The sequence below is a fragment of the Sprattus sprattus genome (assembly GCF_963457725.1).
Source record: "Sprattus sprattus genome assembly, chromosome: 3".
Lineage (NCBI taxonomy): Eukaryota > Metazoa > Chordata > Actinopteri > Clupeiformes > Clupeidae > Sprattus > Sprattus sprattus.
The window spans coordinates 19,228,431-19,244,899 of NC_137922.1; the positions used below are offsets into that span (position 1 = coordinate 19,228,431).

At 42.5% G+C, this 16,469-nt stretch overlaps 1 protein-coding gene across 4 annotated transcripts; it reads right to left on the bottom strand.

Annotated features, from left to right (window-relative positions):
* Positions 1 to 344: 344 nt before the first annotated feature.
* git2b (G protein-coupled receptor kinase interacting ArfGAP 2b) lies at positions 345 to 15,701 on the bottom strand. Of its 4 annotated transcripts, XM_080833951.1 has the most exons (21): positions 15,480 to 15,701; positions 14,341 to 14,474; positions 14,008 to 14,120; positions 13,637 to 13,742; positions 13,308 to 13,394; positions 12,524 to 12,654; positions 12,156 to 12,250; positions 11,928 to 11,973; positions 11,654 to 11,705; positions 11,488 to 11,560; positions 11,062 to 11,159; positions 10,786 to 10,897; positions 10,344 to 10,486; positions 9,691 to 9,843; positions 6,801 to 7,013; positions 6,447 to 6,536; positions 5,576 to 5,661; positions 4,512 to 4,703; positions 3,675 to 3,955; positions 2,385 to 2,448; positions 2,005 to 2,136 (listed from the first exon to the last, which is right to left on the bottom strand). In XM_080833951.1, the coding sequence occupies exons 1-20, from the start codon at positions 15,529 to 15,531 to the stop codon at positions 2,411 to 2,413; spliced, it is 2,295 nt and encodes a 764-aa protein (XP_080690077.1). In that variant the 5' UTR covers positions 15,532 to 15,701; the 3' UTR covers positions 2,005 to 2,136; positions 2,385 to 2,410. The 4 variants fall into 4 exon arrangements, with proteins under 4 accessions (XP_080690079.1, XP_080690077.1, XP_080690076.1 ...); XM_080833953.1 differs by lacking the exon at positions 3,675 to 3,955 and having other exon boundaries at positions 345 to 2,136; XM_080833950.1 differs by lacking the exon at positions 2,005 to 2,136 and having other exon boundaries at positions 2,431 to 3,955.
* Between the last annotated feature and the right edge of the window lie 768 nt (positions 15,702 to 16,469).

Here is a 16,469-nt window from a genome sequence, read left to right on the forward strand (position 1 = left end):
AGAGCCAATAGCAGCGCAGGTGCAATACCAGGCTGTCCTATTGGAGTAGTTTTCAGCTTCTAACCGATACTGCATCATCAGGAAGTGCCTACAGCACAGGTAAGTCTTATTTACCCCAGTCATACCTTAGCCTTGATTACTTAATAGGATTCTTCTCCCAATGCTTAAATCGGATTATATGAAAAATTCGTTTAAAAAAGATTGCCCAACCCCAACAACCAAAGGTTCCTTCATTAAACGGTAACACTGAAACAAGTGTCCCCCACATTCTTCTTTATTACACACTTGATGTTGAGACTGTTTTTGAAGATTTATAAATTAAAGTTTATTGAAATAAATGGCTTGTTAATATTTTATTATTGTTCATCACCACAGCTGCATTGTCTGCATTTCTGATATCCCTGGATGGGGTCCTGTTCAGGCTCCTTAAAAGCTGCAACGTGAACACATCCCATACTGAGCTGCTATACATGTCCAGTCAACATAGAATATAATAGTGTAGAAATGAGGAAACAGAGGACTTGAGTTCTGGCTCTAAAATGTCTTGATAACTTCACAGTTGCTAAAATGTTCTGCAAGCATTTGGCCAATAGGAGTCACGGGTATTTTTGTCCTGTGGTGACATGTTTTACACCAACATGACCATACAACCTCTACTTGCTTTTTGCATTTTGGCCTCAATGGACTGTCAATGGAGGAACATGTTGTATTAAGTACTGTATTATTTTTACATTATTATCTGATGTACATCAGTACAACAGTTAATAAATGCTTTAAAAGTGTTTCACCTTTACCCACTCTGTTCTGGCAAATCTACACCATTATGGCGGACATGTGGAGATCAGTAACACTTATTGCCTTTAAGAAGCAGCTCTTAAGGCCTTTGCATCTTGGTTAAATCTGATGTTATAATGTTTACCTTTACATCACCGGCCACCCCAGTGGTTGCATATGTAGTTAACTAGCAGCAATTTACATAATCTGCAGAACACAAAGCATTGACCGTTGTGGCACCACGCAAGGGAAAACAAAACACAACACGCATGCACCCATGCTGACGAAGGTCATGACAGAGATACACACAGCCACTTATCATACACTGGTTTAGTCTCTTCAACCCCTGACACACAGGGAATGACCCAATCTGACAGGACAGAGTACACAGAGGTCCACATTAAGAGAGTATCGGATGATAATACAAATACTTAACCGTACAAGTCCTCACATTAGTTAGTCCAAACTCAAGTACATTTAAAATAAAACATTCAGATAAAGTGGGTTATCAGGAGCACTTGGGGTTTCTCCAAAGGAAACAAGCTGAGGTTCAGACAGGGGAAACTGTTCACGGGCCAAATGAATGAGGTATAACAGGCGTAATACTGAAGAGAGTATGGTGTGGCAACCGTAAGGCCATTCACTGGAGGCTAAAAATCAAAGGGTCAGAGACAAGGCTAGTCCCGACCCAAGACCAAAAACCGATATGAGAAGAGGATCAGGATTTGGGATCAAGGACCACAGTGCTCAGTGAGAGATGTGTGAGGCTTGCTTCACTCTGGGAGGTTTCACTTAGACTTGCAATATGCATGATGCTTTCGACTGCAAATAAATCTGAGGCATTACACACTCAGACCATCATTCACAGCTCCCCCCAACCCCCCTGCCCGCCCCACACACACACACACACACACACACACACACAAACATTATTAGAAAGCATATATGGGCATCACGCCATTACAACTATATTAGAAATATATAATACGACTGGTTCCTTTAGAAAAAAATAATGGCATACAAGTGATAATACTGATATAATAAAAAAATAAAAACACAATTAGTGGCAAAAAATCATGTTATCTCACAGACACAAATGTCAATTCGGGTGGGTGGAGAGAGAGAGAGAGAGAGAGAGAGAAGGTGCCGAGTCAGTCAGTTGCTCTCTTTGGTTGTTATGGTGACGAGTTGCTTGGCAGCCTTGGCTATGTCATAGGCGCACTGGATGACCTGCTGGGTGAGCAGCTGGGAATCGCCAGTATGGGTGTTAGGGGGTGTCGCCCGGTGACACTCTCCCTGGAGACGGCTGGCGCTGGAGGTGAGCAGACGCAGGGAGCCATGTACAGTCTCTGAGCTGGGCCGCTGCACACGCACGCACACGCACACGCACACGCACACACAAACACAAACACAAACAAACAATAACTGTCAGTATGTATAAATGATAATAACATTACTGAATAGTACGCACAGTCCCTGTATATATCAATGCAGACAAATAAAAAATGCAAACAGGGTAATATTCAAATGGACAATATCATATGTATTTGTAGCAGTGATATTCTCACTCTCACAATATATTCCGTTTGGATGCACAGACGTTATCTTACCTTAGGGAACAGAGCAGCCATCTCAGTTACAGCCACATGAATTCTTTCTGAGCAGGGTACAAAACTGTTGGGATAAGGTCATACTCATCTTAACACCTTCATAAGAGTGGATAAACACACAAACACACACACACACACACACACACACACACACACACACACACACACACACACACAACATGCTCAGAGAGCCACAGCATCTGTTAACCAACATTCACATTCCAGTTAGAATCCAGAGTTCTAAGCCTGGTACTTTGGTTAAATAGGGACATATACAGCTATACAAACATCTTGAGTCTATTAAAAACCTGGGTTACGGATGAGAATGACTAAACAAGCTAGAAAAAGGATGCTAAATATACTAGTGGTACATTGCATAGGCCCGTAGGCAAGTTGATGAATCTTTCTACATACTGTACCTATGTATAGAGCTGAAGTTATACAATAAAGTATGTGCATATGCCTTACAACAATGATGCAAGGCATGACAATGTCACTCAGAAAGGGATATTTATATCTGGTTGGACGTCGATGTTGATTCAGTGAGCATGCCCAGACACCCTGCAACATGCGGACATTCAGTGCTCAAAGCGGATTTGGTCAAGACTTAAATATGCTTAGGTCATGCATGTTGCTCATTCAGCTACTACAATGCCTTTAACCTGCAGCCTAGGGGTTAAACATTAAGGAGTTCTTTGTGGTTTCATGGGAAACATGAACTTTGGCACAGATAAGGCAAATAACACACACAGAATCAGTTGAGTTAGCAGGACACCCCAGTGAGGCTTTGTGTCAAAAACAGTGACCGCTCTGACGACTGAACATTCTCAAAAATAAAACGTTACACTTCCTTTTAGGGGAAAAGCAGAAGAGACTGTCACTAATACAGACGCAATGTCAGACCATTTCCTGGTGTGAGTAGAGTTTTTAGAGAATACAGAATATTTCAGACATGGTTGATTCAGGCGTGATTCAATGTTAACATTTAGGAAAGTAACATCAACTGTCTCCGCTGCGAGTCGGGATCCTGTTCGTCCTGTCAGGATTTATTTTCCTATACTGACTGGCGGACTATACCTATCCTATACCTAGGTCTGAAATATTGTGCGTTTCTTCCAACCACAGGTGAACTGGTCAAATAAATATTTTAAATATCATCTCTTAAAAATTATAATATTGTTTTTTCAACGGTCGCGCTCGCTAAACTTAAATCCAAAAGCAGTGTACGGTGGACGTGGCCGGCTGCACACACACTCACACACACAGACACAAGTGCGCGCACACACACACCCCTGTGTGAGGCTCTGAGGGCTCTGAGCCTCAGTGCTCTCTCTGTGCGCGGTGTGAGGGGGACGGAAAACGGCAGCAGCTGTGTTTGACTCAAGCCCACTGCCCGCCACGCGGACAAAGGAGCCACTGTGCCTGGGAGGCAGGAACAGAGACCCGTGTACCAGGAGGGTGTGTCGGCCTGCGAGAGGACGGACGAGCCCCTCTCCCTCCGCTCGCCCCCGTCGGAGCAGGGCAGGAGGGCAGCGAAGCAGCCCTGGCTGTCTCTGTCCCGGTGGCCAGGGCTGTTATGAGTGTGGAGGGGGTCGGGTTGGGGCAGGTCCACAGTGGGCACACAAATGACGACGGAGATATAAACCACAGGGATGGGGGATGACAGAAAACATTGACAGACACAAGAAACAACAACCAACAGAGAAGAAGGGAGCAAGGTGAAATCACAGGAAAACTGAAAGAGAGAAAACAGATACCGGAGAAGGTACAGAAAAATACACAAATAACATCAAGCCTGATGCAAGAGATAAAGGAAAAGGTATGATGAAGGTATGAGGACACAGATGATGAGGATTGAACAAAAAGTGGTTGCATGTAGGCAACTGTCCTGTGCTTGGAGCTTTTCTGGTTGTCTTCCCCTCACCCTTGTATTTGTCTATGTGAATGAGGGAAATCTATTTGTTTTCTGTGTCTTTGCGTACCTAACCCTAGGTATATATCTGGTTACACTGGTTTGTGCTCTTATTCAAAGTTTGTGATTCTATCAGTACAAATGTTTATGTGTGTGTGTGTGTGTGTGTGTGTGTGTGTGTGTGTGTGTGTGTGAGAGTGTGTGTGTGTCTTCACCTCTCATGCTTGTTCTCCTGAGCAGCCCGCAGCAGCTCCTGGATGTTCTTGGTGATCTGCTCTGTCTTGCTGATGACGTCCTCCGTGCAAGGCAAACTGGGATCGGGCTCGCCCTCCACCTCCTGAGGGTCCGACTCTGGGATGGCCCCCTCACTCATCCAGGCCACCCCGCACACACTCCCCTGCCGTGGGCTAGAGACAAAGCAGAGTGGCCTGTCATTGAGGATCCTCTACGCTTATCAATACTGCAAAGAATATTTTTATTCTAAGCCTCTGGAAGCCAAATTAAGCTGCGCATTTAAAACAGTTGTTCTTATTGAACAAACTAATACATTTGTTATAAACTACAGCTACTATTCCCTCCAGGACTTTTCCAAGGTATTTTGCAGGCTCCTTTTGTGATTTTCTGAACTAATCTTTTCATGGTTGGTTCTCTTGCTACATGGTCTTCTGAAAGCATTGACAGGTAGACAGTGTGTCAAAAGGTATTCAAAGGTATTTTTTTTTTTTTAAGAAGTCCTGTTAGTTCAACATTTTTGTTTATGTATTTTGTGGGATACAGAATGTCGGAAAGCTTCATGTATGAATCATTTCCTCCTATTCGAATCAGAAGGAATAGCTATAGTCATAACAAGGGCATACTGGGCACATGGGGTTGTAATGTCTTGAAGAGATCATGGAGCTTGTCTCGAATTCCTTTACATCTTGATAAGAACTCCTTTTCAACCTTCACTCCCTCTCTCTCTCAGTGTGAGCTACTAACCAGGCGTTACTGAGAGGCACAGGAATCCTAAAGGGTGACCCATACTTCTAGAAAACGACTAAAACTGAAGGTGGGAGGAGAGCCTCATGGGCTGCTTCCCACGCTTTGGAAGGAGGACTGGGGCTTAATTTACAGGTGTTAGTGTTTATTTGCGCTTACACTGCAGTCTTTGTGTATCCCCAAAACAAAGCAGCAGGCTGAGTGCTGACACACACACCAAACATTCACACCAAACACACACACACCAAACACACACAACAAACATTGAAATCTTTTGAAATCAGACAGATAAGAAGAGTACCCGTATTCGTCTGGCTCCGAGTGATTGTGTGTGTTATCGTAGTCTCTATCCGGGACACCGCACTGGCCCTCCACACCACTGGAGCCCTGGATACACCCCCACACAGGACCACAGTCAGACACTTCGGTTTGCAGAAGGGTTAGCTTTTAACACAAAGACAAAATTACAGCAGTGGTTTCGGAACAGATAACAGCCGTTTTGCATTGACCAGCCATTGTCAAAATATTAGCAACAGCTAACAGGCCAGCCAGAGCCAAAAGGCCAGCCACAACTAACAGACTCCCCAGACCTGTGCATGACCTTACCTTGCTAATGTTAGCTGGCTAGCTACAGCTAACAGGTCTTGGGGAGCTAATGGGCTGGCCAGTGTTAGTTTGCTAGCCACGCTAAAAGGCTAGCCATGGCCAAAAGTCCATTTGCAGGTAATAGGGCAGCCAATATCAGCCATCTCGGTTGAGAAAAACAATGCAATTCATGCTTAAGATGTGGGGCAATCTGCCAAATCCAGGCAAGCAAAGAAATCTGGACTTTTTGGAGGGCTGAACATGTTTAGGTAAACAGAGCTGTCACTGTGGTGAACATTAAGCAGTTGTATTAGGGCACAATGCTTTCCACCACTCCAGCCTGAAGCTCATTTTCTGATAGATAAGCAAGTTAGTAGTGGAGAGAAGGGCAACATTTTGTTTCAGGAAAAAAAAACATGTGAATTAGCAAAATTGCTAAAATACTTGACTGACATCCAACATTTGATAGACATTCAAAGTGGCCCATGCAGACAATAGTGGATTGTAGGAGAAAGTGGAGTAGGGACTGAAAGGATAGGCCAGGCAAAAAAGCGGCGCCCCCAAGCAGGACTGGGGCGGTACTTCACCCTGTGCACTCTCTCATCCCCAGGCCAGGACAAGGATGAGGGGAAGCTGGGAAGGGAGGAGGAGGCTGTCACGGAAGAACACTTCCCCATCTGGAAAGGGTTCAAACCAGGTTGTAAAAAAAAAACGCTTTAGAAAGATGTTGGGCCATTTTCGCATATGAAAGGGAGAGAAACGTAAACAGAGTAATCGGGATAGGAGCCAACAGTACCTCACCATCTCGAAGTAAAAGAACCTCTTTTTTTCCCAAAAGCAAAACACCTTATTTTTTTGTTCTGAAAGCAACACCTTCGTTAGCGTTTGGCATCACAAGCAGTGGTATCAACCTTTTGCTCCAATGGCAGCCTTGTACTCACGTCTGGGGCAAGGGGCTGCAGGGTAAGGGTGCTAGCGTTCGGACGAGGCGCCTCGCCGCGGGGATGGTACTGCTTCAGGCCCGATCCGGTCTCGTACATGGACATGGCCCGGCCTCCACGCACGGCCGGGCGGCGGACAGGATCTGGAGGCGCCACAGAGTTGGTAGGAGCCTGCCACCTCAGGCCGGAGTTCTCATCCTGCAGGTAGCTCAGCTGGGAGGGGAGAGAGCGATACAGAGGTGTGAGTAGTGACTGCAGCTCCAAAGTTTAGACAGTAAACGTTCTCCCCAGACAGGCAGGTTTGGTGTCCACATCTGGATTTGCTAATTAGCACAACCAGGGGGTGCACAGTCAGGAGGCTATATCTGAATTGCAACTCTAGCACGGTGTTGCTCCGGTCTGGTTTTTCAGGTGAAGATTTTTACCCTAGAAATACTGCTTTACCAAAAAAAACTATGTACCAGTATTGGGCAGATACTGTGCTCATATACTTGGACTCTCCCATATTCATTTTTTCCTGCCCTATCAGACCTACTGGAAACAGTTGGGTAAGAGAAATTAAAGAACACCGGCATAAGCTAATTATTGAGCACTCATATCAGTTCTCTGTATCGGCAAGTACACAAATGCAAGTACTCATACTCACACTCCTACTCTGTCTGGAAAAAGTGGCATCGGTGCATCCCTAAAAAACACAATGTGATGTACACATTTCAGGGTGTGGGTAAAATGTTGTTTTATGGGAGCACTAGATCAGCACATACATTCACTTCCTTTGTAATTGAATCCAAAGTGACTAAGAGAGGACCCAGGGGAATCGTAGAAATTAAGGAACAATTCAAGGAAGTACCTATTCAGTGACAATTTTTTTTTTACGACAGTTGGACTGGCTTCTTCAGTTTGGCCTTAGAATTAACACAGAGACAAAAAAAAAAAACACTTCCACATGAGATTGATGTTCGTCAACTATTCCCGTGGCTTATTTGCAAAGAGGGGAGCAGAGAGTCTGGTTCTTCTTTGCTTACAGTGCAAACAGGATTGTGAGAAAACAAACAAAAGGGGACAGGTGGCTTCAAAGTGCATGACCACGCCAGATGCTGGTGGGAATGTCTCAATGAGTTGGCCTACATGACAGTTTAGTTCACAAAAACAGAACTAATATGGGTAGTTGTTTTAGGTTTCATCAAGTCTACAATGAAGCTTTTCACAGTCTACCCATCAATGCTATACTGAAAAATATAGCCTGACCTGAGAGATCTTGAATAAGTACTTAAACTGCCCCTAGTAACACGGAGAACCATTTGCGGCGAAGACACCGACAGATCAGCCACAAACCACTTCCACAATCTAAATTTAGCAATGACTTCCATGCGGCTTTAGCAACGTCATTCTCTAAAATGAACATATTGTTCACTGCCACACAAATTTAGACAGCTATGTCATTGAAATCAAAAACAATACCAGGAAGTGAAGGGGGCTGTGGTAGTTATCAGAGTTTTCACTGAGACTGACCGACACAACACTGACACATAAGAAGGGCTGCTCCAGATTCTTTTGGGGTCAAATGCACCCATAACTTCATCAAATCACTAAAGTGTCTTTGCCTCCCCAAAGAAAGTCTCTCAAATAACTTAAGGCACTCTGCTTTTGAACATACACTTGACATTTCACTTTCACTCCTGTGTGAATTTCACTCAAATGTGAATCAAAGAGTTTTAAGCTCATGTTGCGGTGGAAGTCACGTGGCACCTTAAGCCCTGCTGCGGTGTCGTGAGTAACTGTGGGTTAACCTTTAGCTCGGGTTTAGGTTGATTTCAGTTGCTGTGTCGTCACAAAATCTCACAACAGCCACAAGAGGTGGCTTTTTGGAGCGTTTTAGTTTTAACCTGGTGGGATGATGGTTTAAGGAGAGATCAGAATTATTTTTAGAATTAGAGCAATACTACATTTAAGACTACTTTGTGAACTAAATGATACAGGCTTATTCTTTTCTCTTTATTGTTATTGATTGATTTTTATTTTATTTTATGTGGCATTCAAACACAACAAGCCACATTCTCTAATGGAACTGTAAAAATCTGGAAATCGAATGGATCCAATGGAACAAGTTGCTGAAATGTTAAATGTTTCAACAGACATTCTGGCACTTGCTGCACTGCGACTTATAGGAGCAGAAGAGGTCAGCTCTTTTTGGAACAAAGGTTTCTGGACGGAAACCCAGGTTTTCTTAGTAGGCTTGTCAAAGGGTATCCGTGTTGAGATTCTAGGGAAGGCACAAAAGGCAGCAGGGAGACAAAAGCTCTGTGGTTGGAAATGTATTTGTTTTTCACCAGGTGGATAATCCAGGAATGTGAAAAAATAAACATAAAGACTAATAATATAAATTGAAACAAAGGATATTTACATACAGCTGTATATGTACAGCCAACAGCTTAACATTAAATTTGAGGATCCCCAAATTACCGGTGACCATGAGATTTAGCAGCATATCAGCTGAACCCAAGCTTTTTTTTACTCAGGAATCACGTTCAACTTGCTGCACAACTACATGTTAAACCCCTCAAACTTCTGGTTTCAGCATAAGGTTCTGAAGCGCCGCTAAACTAGCCAAATGCTATCAGACAGAGCAATTGCTCCATAATGATACATTTATTTGTTTATCTTTATTTATCAATGCCTGTTCATCGTGCAAAATTGCCTCAAAATTGCCTCATATGTTCTGCAGTACTTATTATGTTTTATGTTTATTGTCTGGACCAATATGCCCAAACAAATTCCTGGTAGGCATAAACTTATTTGGCAATATAACAATTCTGATTCTGATTCTGAAGTATGAGTGATAATTGTTCTGGTTTAATCTTGCGAGGGTGCACAGGTGGCTGGGCAGTACCTTGTTCTGCATACTCCTCAGCTCCTCGCTCAGGTGACAGTTGACCTTCAGCAGCTGCTGGATCTTTGCCTCCGAGGCGTTGAGAGCAGTCTTGACCTCCATGAACTCCTGGACCGTGATTGGGCCATCTGATAGGTCAGATGACTCAGAGCTCTGAAGGACAGCGAACAAACAGCGTTAAATAGAGTACTCCTGTTGTCACGCCCGATGAAACTGCAGCTCATGAAAACGGATAGAGAGCAGTTTTGACAGATGCGCTAAATGGTAAAAGGTTTCCTCAAGTTGTTTGGAACTGAAATATGATGTTGACAGCAGCCAATAAAGCCACGGTATTTTTATTTTTACCTCAGGGTTAGCAGTGGTTGAACCGTCATTTGTCAAAGAAATTTAATTTAGTATTTTGATTTCAGTCTTGTTTAAATGATCGCTACTGTAAATGAAGGCATCAAATGGACCATCATAGCAAATACAACTATACAACTGGAGGGTCTTTGTCTTGCCCACCAAATTCATATCTATCTAATCTATTTATAGAAAATAAGGACTATTAACTAGTTATTTACTAATTGTTTGTGACTGTTCACCAAAAGATAAGTATTGTAGTTACCAGAACCCCATTCCATGTTCTCAACTGGCTCTGAACTTTTCCATACCTTGGTCCGGTCCTCTTTCCCAGAAGCCGGTTCCCTCTCCGTGTCCTCATCAGACGCCACGCTGTCGTAATCTGGCTGGTCCACGTCCTGACTATCCCTCCCATGACGGTTGTCAATGCCCTTAAGGATTAGCTCCACATTTTCTGTGCAAAACATGTCAGTGAGACCAGGGTGAACCATGATACTCTTCAACAGCTTTCCCATGTCTGTTCATCTTTGATTTCCTAAACTAAGATCACTCTAGCTCAATGAAACATCAGTCACTCGTCAGAGAGAATATTTAAATGGACTTAGCACCAGTTGAAATGGCAGATAATTTCCATTACGAGCTAAGTCCATTTTGATCCATTTTATTTATCAGGAGTGTATAAGAAGGAAATGGCAGATTAAATGTGAGTTAACACAGTGGTGCACTGAAAAAGAAATTAATCAGACTGATTACCTTTGGCATTCTCACAAGAGTTCCCCTGCTGGCGACGTTTGGCATCAGTTAAAATATCGATGACCAGCGTGGCAAACTCATGAGCGTTGAACCGAGCCAGTTTCTGACGACCCTGAATGGTCAAAACGATTATCGAAATCAGAAATGAATTTGCCTTTCTTGAACTGCTGAGCAAGAGGGACATAACTTTAATGGATAATTACATTAACTTCTTTGTCAAAGCACATTTAAAGTCAAAGTACATTTAGTTGAGCATAGAGAGGGTTTTCCCCAGACCTGATTTCTGGTGGAGGAGTACTCAGGGTTGACTGGAAGGAAGGGCACCACTGTCGTCTCTGTCACCAGGGTACTGTGATTCTGTGTGGCCAGCCATACTAGGGACATAACGGTGAAAAAAAGTTTAAAGTGGTGAAATGATGTCCAACACAGTGCTAGTGCCCACAAACACACACACACACAGACACAGACACAGACACAGACACACAGACAACACAGACAGACAGACAGATGGCAGTGATATGGCAGTGGTAACTAAGAGAAACATGACCTGAAATGTCAGATCATACTGATCATTAGTTTAATATATAAAAAAAAAAAACACACAATCATTCATGGCCAGCCTGTTGGTTTAATCAACAGCATACAAGATAAGACACTGAGGATGAGAAGCCTTTGGGTTTAGACTAAACAGACTCCACTTACCTGCATCAGTTTCTCTTCGGTCCACTTCATCATAGACATCCATGGCCAACTCCTCAAACTGGTGGTTGGTGAGCTGGAATTAAGTAGAACACAACAGGTGCTATAGGCGTCACCAGGAGAGGACCAGAACTAGCATACAGTGAATCAACAACACCATAACACTTACAGACTGTAACTTCTTCTTTGCCACTTTCGCCAACTCAGACAGATCCAGACCGCTAGTCACAAGGCAAAAAAGAAAGGCTTATGTTCAAAGACTCTTCAGGTTCAGGTCACTGAGTAAACAATCATTTATGAGTTTTAAGTTTTTTTGCACTATTCAACATACTTACTCATTCCTTATCCATTCAATGCAAGCAAAAAAAACATTAAGTCTCAATAGGTTAGAGGTATTTCATTAAAAGGATATTTGTTAGAAAACTATAAAATTATTTCCATACCTGTCAGCTATCTGGGGAATAATGAAATGCTGTCCATTTTTATGATCTAAAATACAAAACCCAGGAGTTATTTCTTCCAATGATAACAAAGTCCCACAATTTTAAAATGATGATATACAACTCACAGTAAAAACAATCAATGACAGGTGTGACCATTACAGCAAACAAGGTTTAAAAGCCATTTCTTTAGAAGTGATTATGGAGGTTCTGGTATATGAAAAGCCTTACCTGGTTTCCTTCCACAAAGGTAGAATGCCAGCTTGTCTGTGAGCTCAAACTGGATCTCCACCAATCTGTCAGCAAGCTCATGGTGACCTGCTTGCCTACACAGTGTAGATGATTCAGCAGTTTAGATGATTGAGCTAGTAAATTGTACTTAATTGAATACTGATACAATATTTCATTCATGCCTGCATTAAACTTGTGTATATGTGTAATTAACTAAATGTGTTTTTACAGCAACAGATGAGAGAAATGTACATTCGTATGTAGAAAAAAAAAAGGATCATGAAAATGTGCCTGGGACATCTCAACCGTAAAACACTTTGAGCTGACAAGAATTTTCAGAAGTGTAACATGAGGCAAGCCGTGGTTACCTGGCGTAGTCGATGGGCGAGAGGCCGTTAGCGTCAGGAGCACCGGGGTCGGCTCCATATACAGCAAGGAGCTCGGCCTGAGAGAGCTGCCCTGCCTTGGCGGCCACATGCAGAGGCGTGTTCCCTTTCTCCTGCAGTGGGTGAGCAGCACAGGCACAAAATGTGACGCGAGAACATCAACAGATACGTACACAAACCACATAAGGGGTGGAAATTCACCTCACAATTCAATGCTACAATAATAATTTGCTGCCGATTCAATACATATTGTGATTTGGAAAGTATTGTGATTCTGTAGATATTTCGATTCAACGTTTCAATACATTTCATATATATTTATCTTTTAACAAATGAATCTTGCTTGGAAATTGGAAATAGAAAATAGGGAAAAGTTGTGAAAAGAAATGTTTTCTACAATAGTTATATAGCCATAGCAAAAGCACATAGTTCATTGTAAATGTTTTGTTTTCAAGATAATAATAATAAAGAATCGATTTTTCTGTGACGATTAAATAATTGTTTGTGTCAAGAATCACAATTGTTACGGAATCAATTAATTCTTACACCTATACCAGAGATAAGAGGCTCTTCAATAATGGTACCGGTTTTTTATGGGTAAAACTGCCTTAGAGTTCATACCAAAACAACTAGTAATCTAAGAGTTTTATATACCATTCAAAAGAGTCTATGGGGGAAAGCATAAAGGTGACTGGTGAAAAGGAAACCTTTTATAGCGCCGCTTTGCAGCTCGTTTCTTGAGATTCAATAGAAAGTTGGAACTTACAGGATGAAAGAAGTTGGCTTGAGCTCCCAAGGACAGCAAGCGCAGGCAGGTCTCCAGATTGCCTGTCCTCACACTGGAGTGAAGTTGCTGGACAATTTAAAGAGAGTTAAGGATTGGTTAGTGCTGTAACCAGGTAGGATTTGGAAATTCAAATAAAGACAGGGTGTGCCATGCAAGTCATTCCATCTACTAACACATACGGTAGATGTGCTTCCACTCAACAATCTCTCCACAAAATCATGAAGTCTTCTGGCAACTAGAGGAGTCCTCTGAACACCTTAAATTATTTATTTTATTTTAATCTTTGAATGAAAATGCTTCCCGCCAACCTTGCTCAGGTCCTTTGCTGTGACGCTGTCATCCTCACGACACGGCATCCGGTGAACATAAGCCAGCATCTGATATTTTGCCTTGATAAAGTCCGTTTTGTTGGGGCTGTGGAAAGAAGACAAGCAAAGGATTGAGAAAGAATACGTTGCGGTAATGTGAAACTATCCTCTAGATTACTGTTGAAGCTAAGAAAAAAAAAATTGGCATTGTGACTGAATTCTTTGACATTCCTTCTCCTTCGGAACGCTGCAATCAGCAATTACTTTTGTTAACCTTAAACCATTCACAATACACAACAACTTCAGGGAAAGCATAGATGGAGTTGGTTCTCAAAACTTCTCTTCTGGCTAGTGCTCAGCCGTGTACTCACTGTACTTTGTCTTGAGGATTGGCTTTGCGTTTCCCAGTCATTATAGAGGAGGGATCCAGAAGGCTATGCTCCCAAATGGAGTTGGCCCCATTGTTGTATAATGTCTGCACCGTCTGAAAAGAATGCATTTTGCTGTGTTATGGTGCAGTTAAGATGGTGAAATTTCTGGCAAAAAGTAAATGTGATGCATCTCCTAAAGTGCGGCATATGGTAATGATAAAAGAGCTAGGCCTATTTTAACACAGAGCGCCAATGATACATTCTCATTAGGAACAGCAGTCATGTATTCTACTAGTTAGTCTTATGACAGATTGAGATGGATTGCAGACTCACCTGCAGCTGGGACGGAGGCCATGATGTGTGTGTGAGGTGTCGGACCTGAGAGCTGTGCCTGCCCAGGCCACGGTGGATACTGCAGCACTCATCACAGATCAGCACGCCACGGTTCACAGATGCCCATGTTGGCCCTGCATAGCGCACGTTCACATTAGCTTACAAACATGATATGAGATTGCACTGTTTAATGGTATAGCACATTTCTAAAGGGTAATGCTAGATGTTATAAAATAAAATAAAACAGGACACCTGGACACAGCATTCAATAAGATTATGGCACTTCGGTATGGTAGCCTGGCAGTGGCACAACATATAACTTGCTACGGACCATCCATTTGACTCCGCCGCGAATATTGGAAATAAATGGCCAAACTAATGTTACAGTTGTACGTGGCCTGGAAGTCTCTGGCCTCGTCATTGCCTTACAAGTTGGAAAGGCATTAAGTTACGTGAACTGGTTACTGTGGGGATTTGACACTTCAATCGGACGGCTCACTCACTTAACACCAGCAGCACAAAGTCAACCTAGTTTACACTACTGTTTGCTTACTTCGATACTTTGTCTCAGAATAGCCATCGCCATACGGACACGTACATGTTAAAGTACATTATCTCAGCTCAATATGCTTATTAAAACGGCAGTCCATGAGTTATGACAAGATCTTGACTGTTAATAGATACCAAGTAAGCAAGCTAACAAGCTAGCCAATATAACGTAAACCCTTTTTCATTCCACACGAAATGCTGAGATGGAGTCTATGAGAGCTACGAAAACAGAATATTGAAAAATTCTGCTCCATTCATAACCGCGTCAAGTAACTGCACCAGTAACCATTATGGCTGAACCATTAATTGCCATTAAGCTATCTAGAAAACACCCTCCTCCACTATTAGCATGCTATCACAGCTAGCTATTCATATTAGCAGAGAAGTTGATTGCCCTAATACCTAATACCTTAACGTGACGAAGAAGGGTTGTAAATAGATGCAACGCAAATACACGGTTTAAGACTGATACAGCTGTTTTTCAACACATCGAGCTTAAACAGAGGAAACACTTTGTCTCATCTTTAAATCTGGGTAGTTGTTAGCTGATGTGCATTATTAGCTCTCCTGTGTTATGAGGTTGTCCTTACCAGGAGCACTGCAATCAGCGCAAACGTCTCTATTCCGAGGCCTCATTGACATCCTTTTCAGTTGTATCCTTGTTGAAGACCAGTTTTGATGCAATATTCATGAGATTCTACATTAGTATTACTAACCATTGAGAGGGATTAGATTTAGATTTTTTTTTAAAGAAATCGCACTGCTCCCTGTAGCCTACTGTGAGCTGCCCTTTTCTTCTCCACTTTTTTCAAGTCAACTTCCTCAACGGGAAGTGAACATCAGCTGGTGAATCATAGGCGCGCTGACAGAGACGGGTTGGGGTCGGTTACGCGCACCAAGACAGCGCCTGTTGTCGTCAGTAGCAGTGCATGTACGATATGCGCTGGAAATTGGAGTCCTTGAATTCATATATTTTATAACCTCTTTCACTCTGTGGTGGCATGCACAGTCAGCTGAAGAGTGATTAATGAGCATAGAAGCACGGACTGTCAAACCCATCTATGTCAGCTATACAGAGCAGACGGCATCATGCCAGGGAACTGTTAGGCTGAAGCTGATCTGAAATGTAGTAGGCCTACCAAACGTATTGTTTTGGCAAAACGGCATAATCACAAGCACACATGGGTCTATCATCAGATGTATCGTATGTTGCACTATAAAGTGCGCAGTGGAGAAAGGGGCACACATGTTCATTTATGGAAGTTATATCTTAATTTTAAAAATAACCTTTCCCTGCTCACTGCGTTCATGTGGTTGGTCTGAAAGTCTGTGACACATTATTTATTTTGAGCTGAAAAACTGTACACATTGGCTGCCATCTGTCCTGTGTTTATATAAAGCCATATTATTTTTAGAGATATCTTTGGCATGTCTTATTACTATATCTGCTATAACTTGATATTGAGTGCAACAGGACTGGAATGAGATGTGGTCAGGAATGTGATGAAGTGTTTTCCCACAATTAACATCTCACATGCAGGGCAGTTTGACACTTGACATAAAAGTATTTTTGATCATGT

What these genes read in the sequence shown, in the direction of transcription:
- git2b (XM_080833950.1), bottom strand. Translation starts at nt 15,531, where the DNA reads ATGTCAATGAGGCCTCGGAATAGAGACGTTTGCGCTGATTGCAGTGCT. An exon ending in AAGCCAACTTCTTTCATCCT is followed by an intron (nt 12,655 to 13,307) that starts GTAAGTTCCAAC and finishes CACCCACTGCAG; the next exon opens with GAGAAAGGGAACACGCCTCT. An exon ending in CAAAGAAGAAGTTACAGTCT is followed by an intron (nt 11,561 to 11,653) that starts GTAAGTGTTATG and finishes ACTTAATTCCAG; the next exon opens with CTCACCAACCACCAGTTTGA.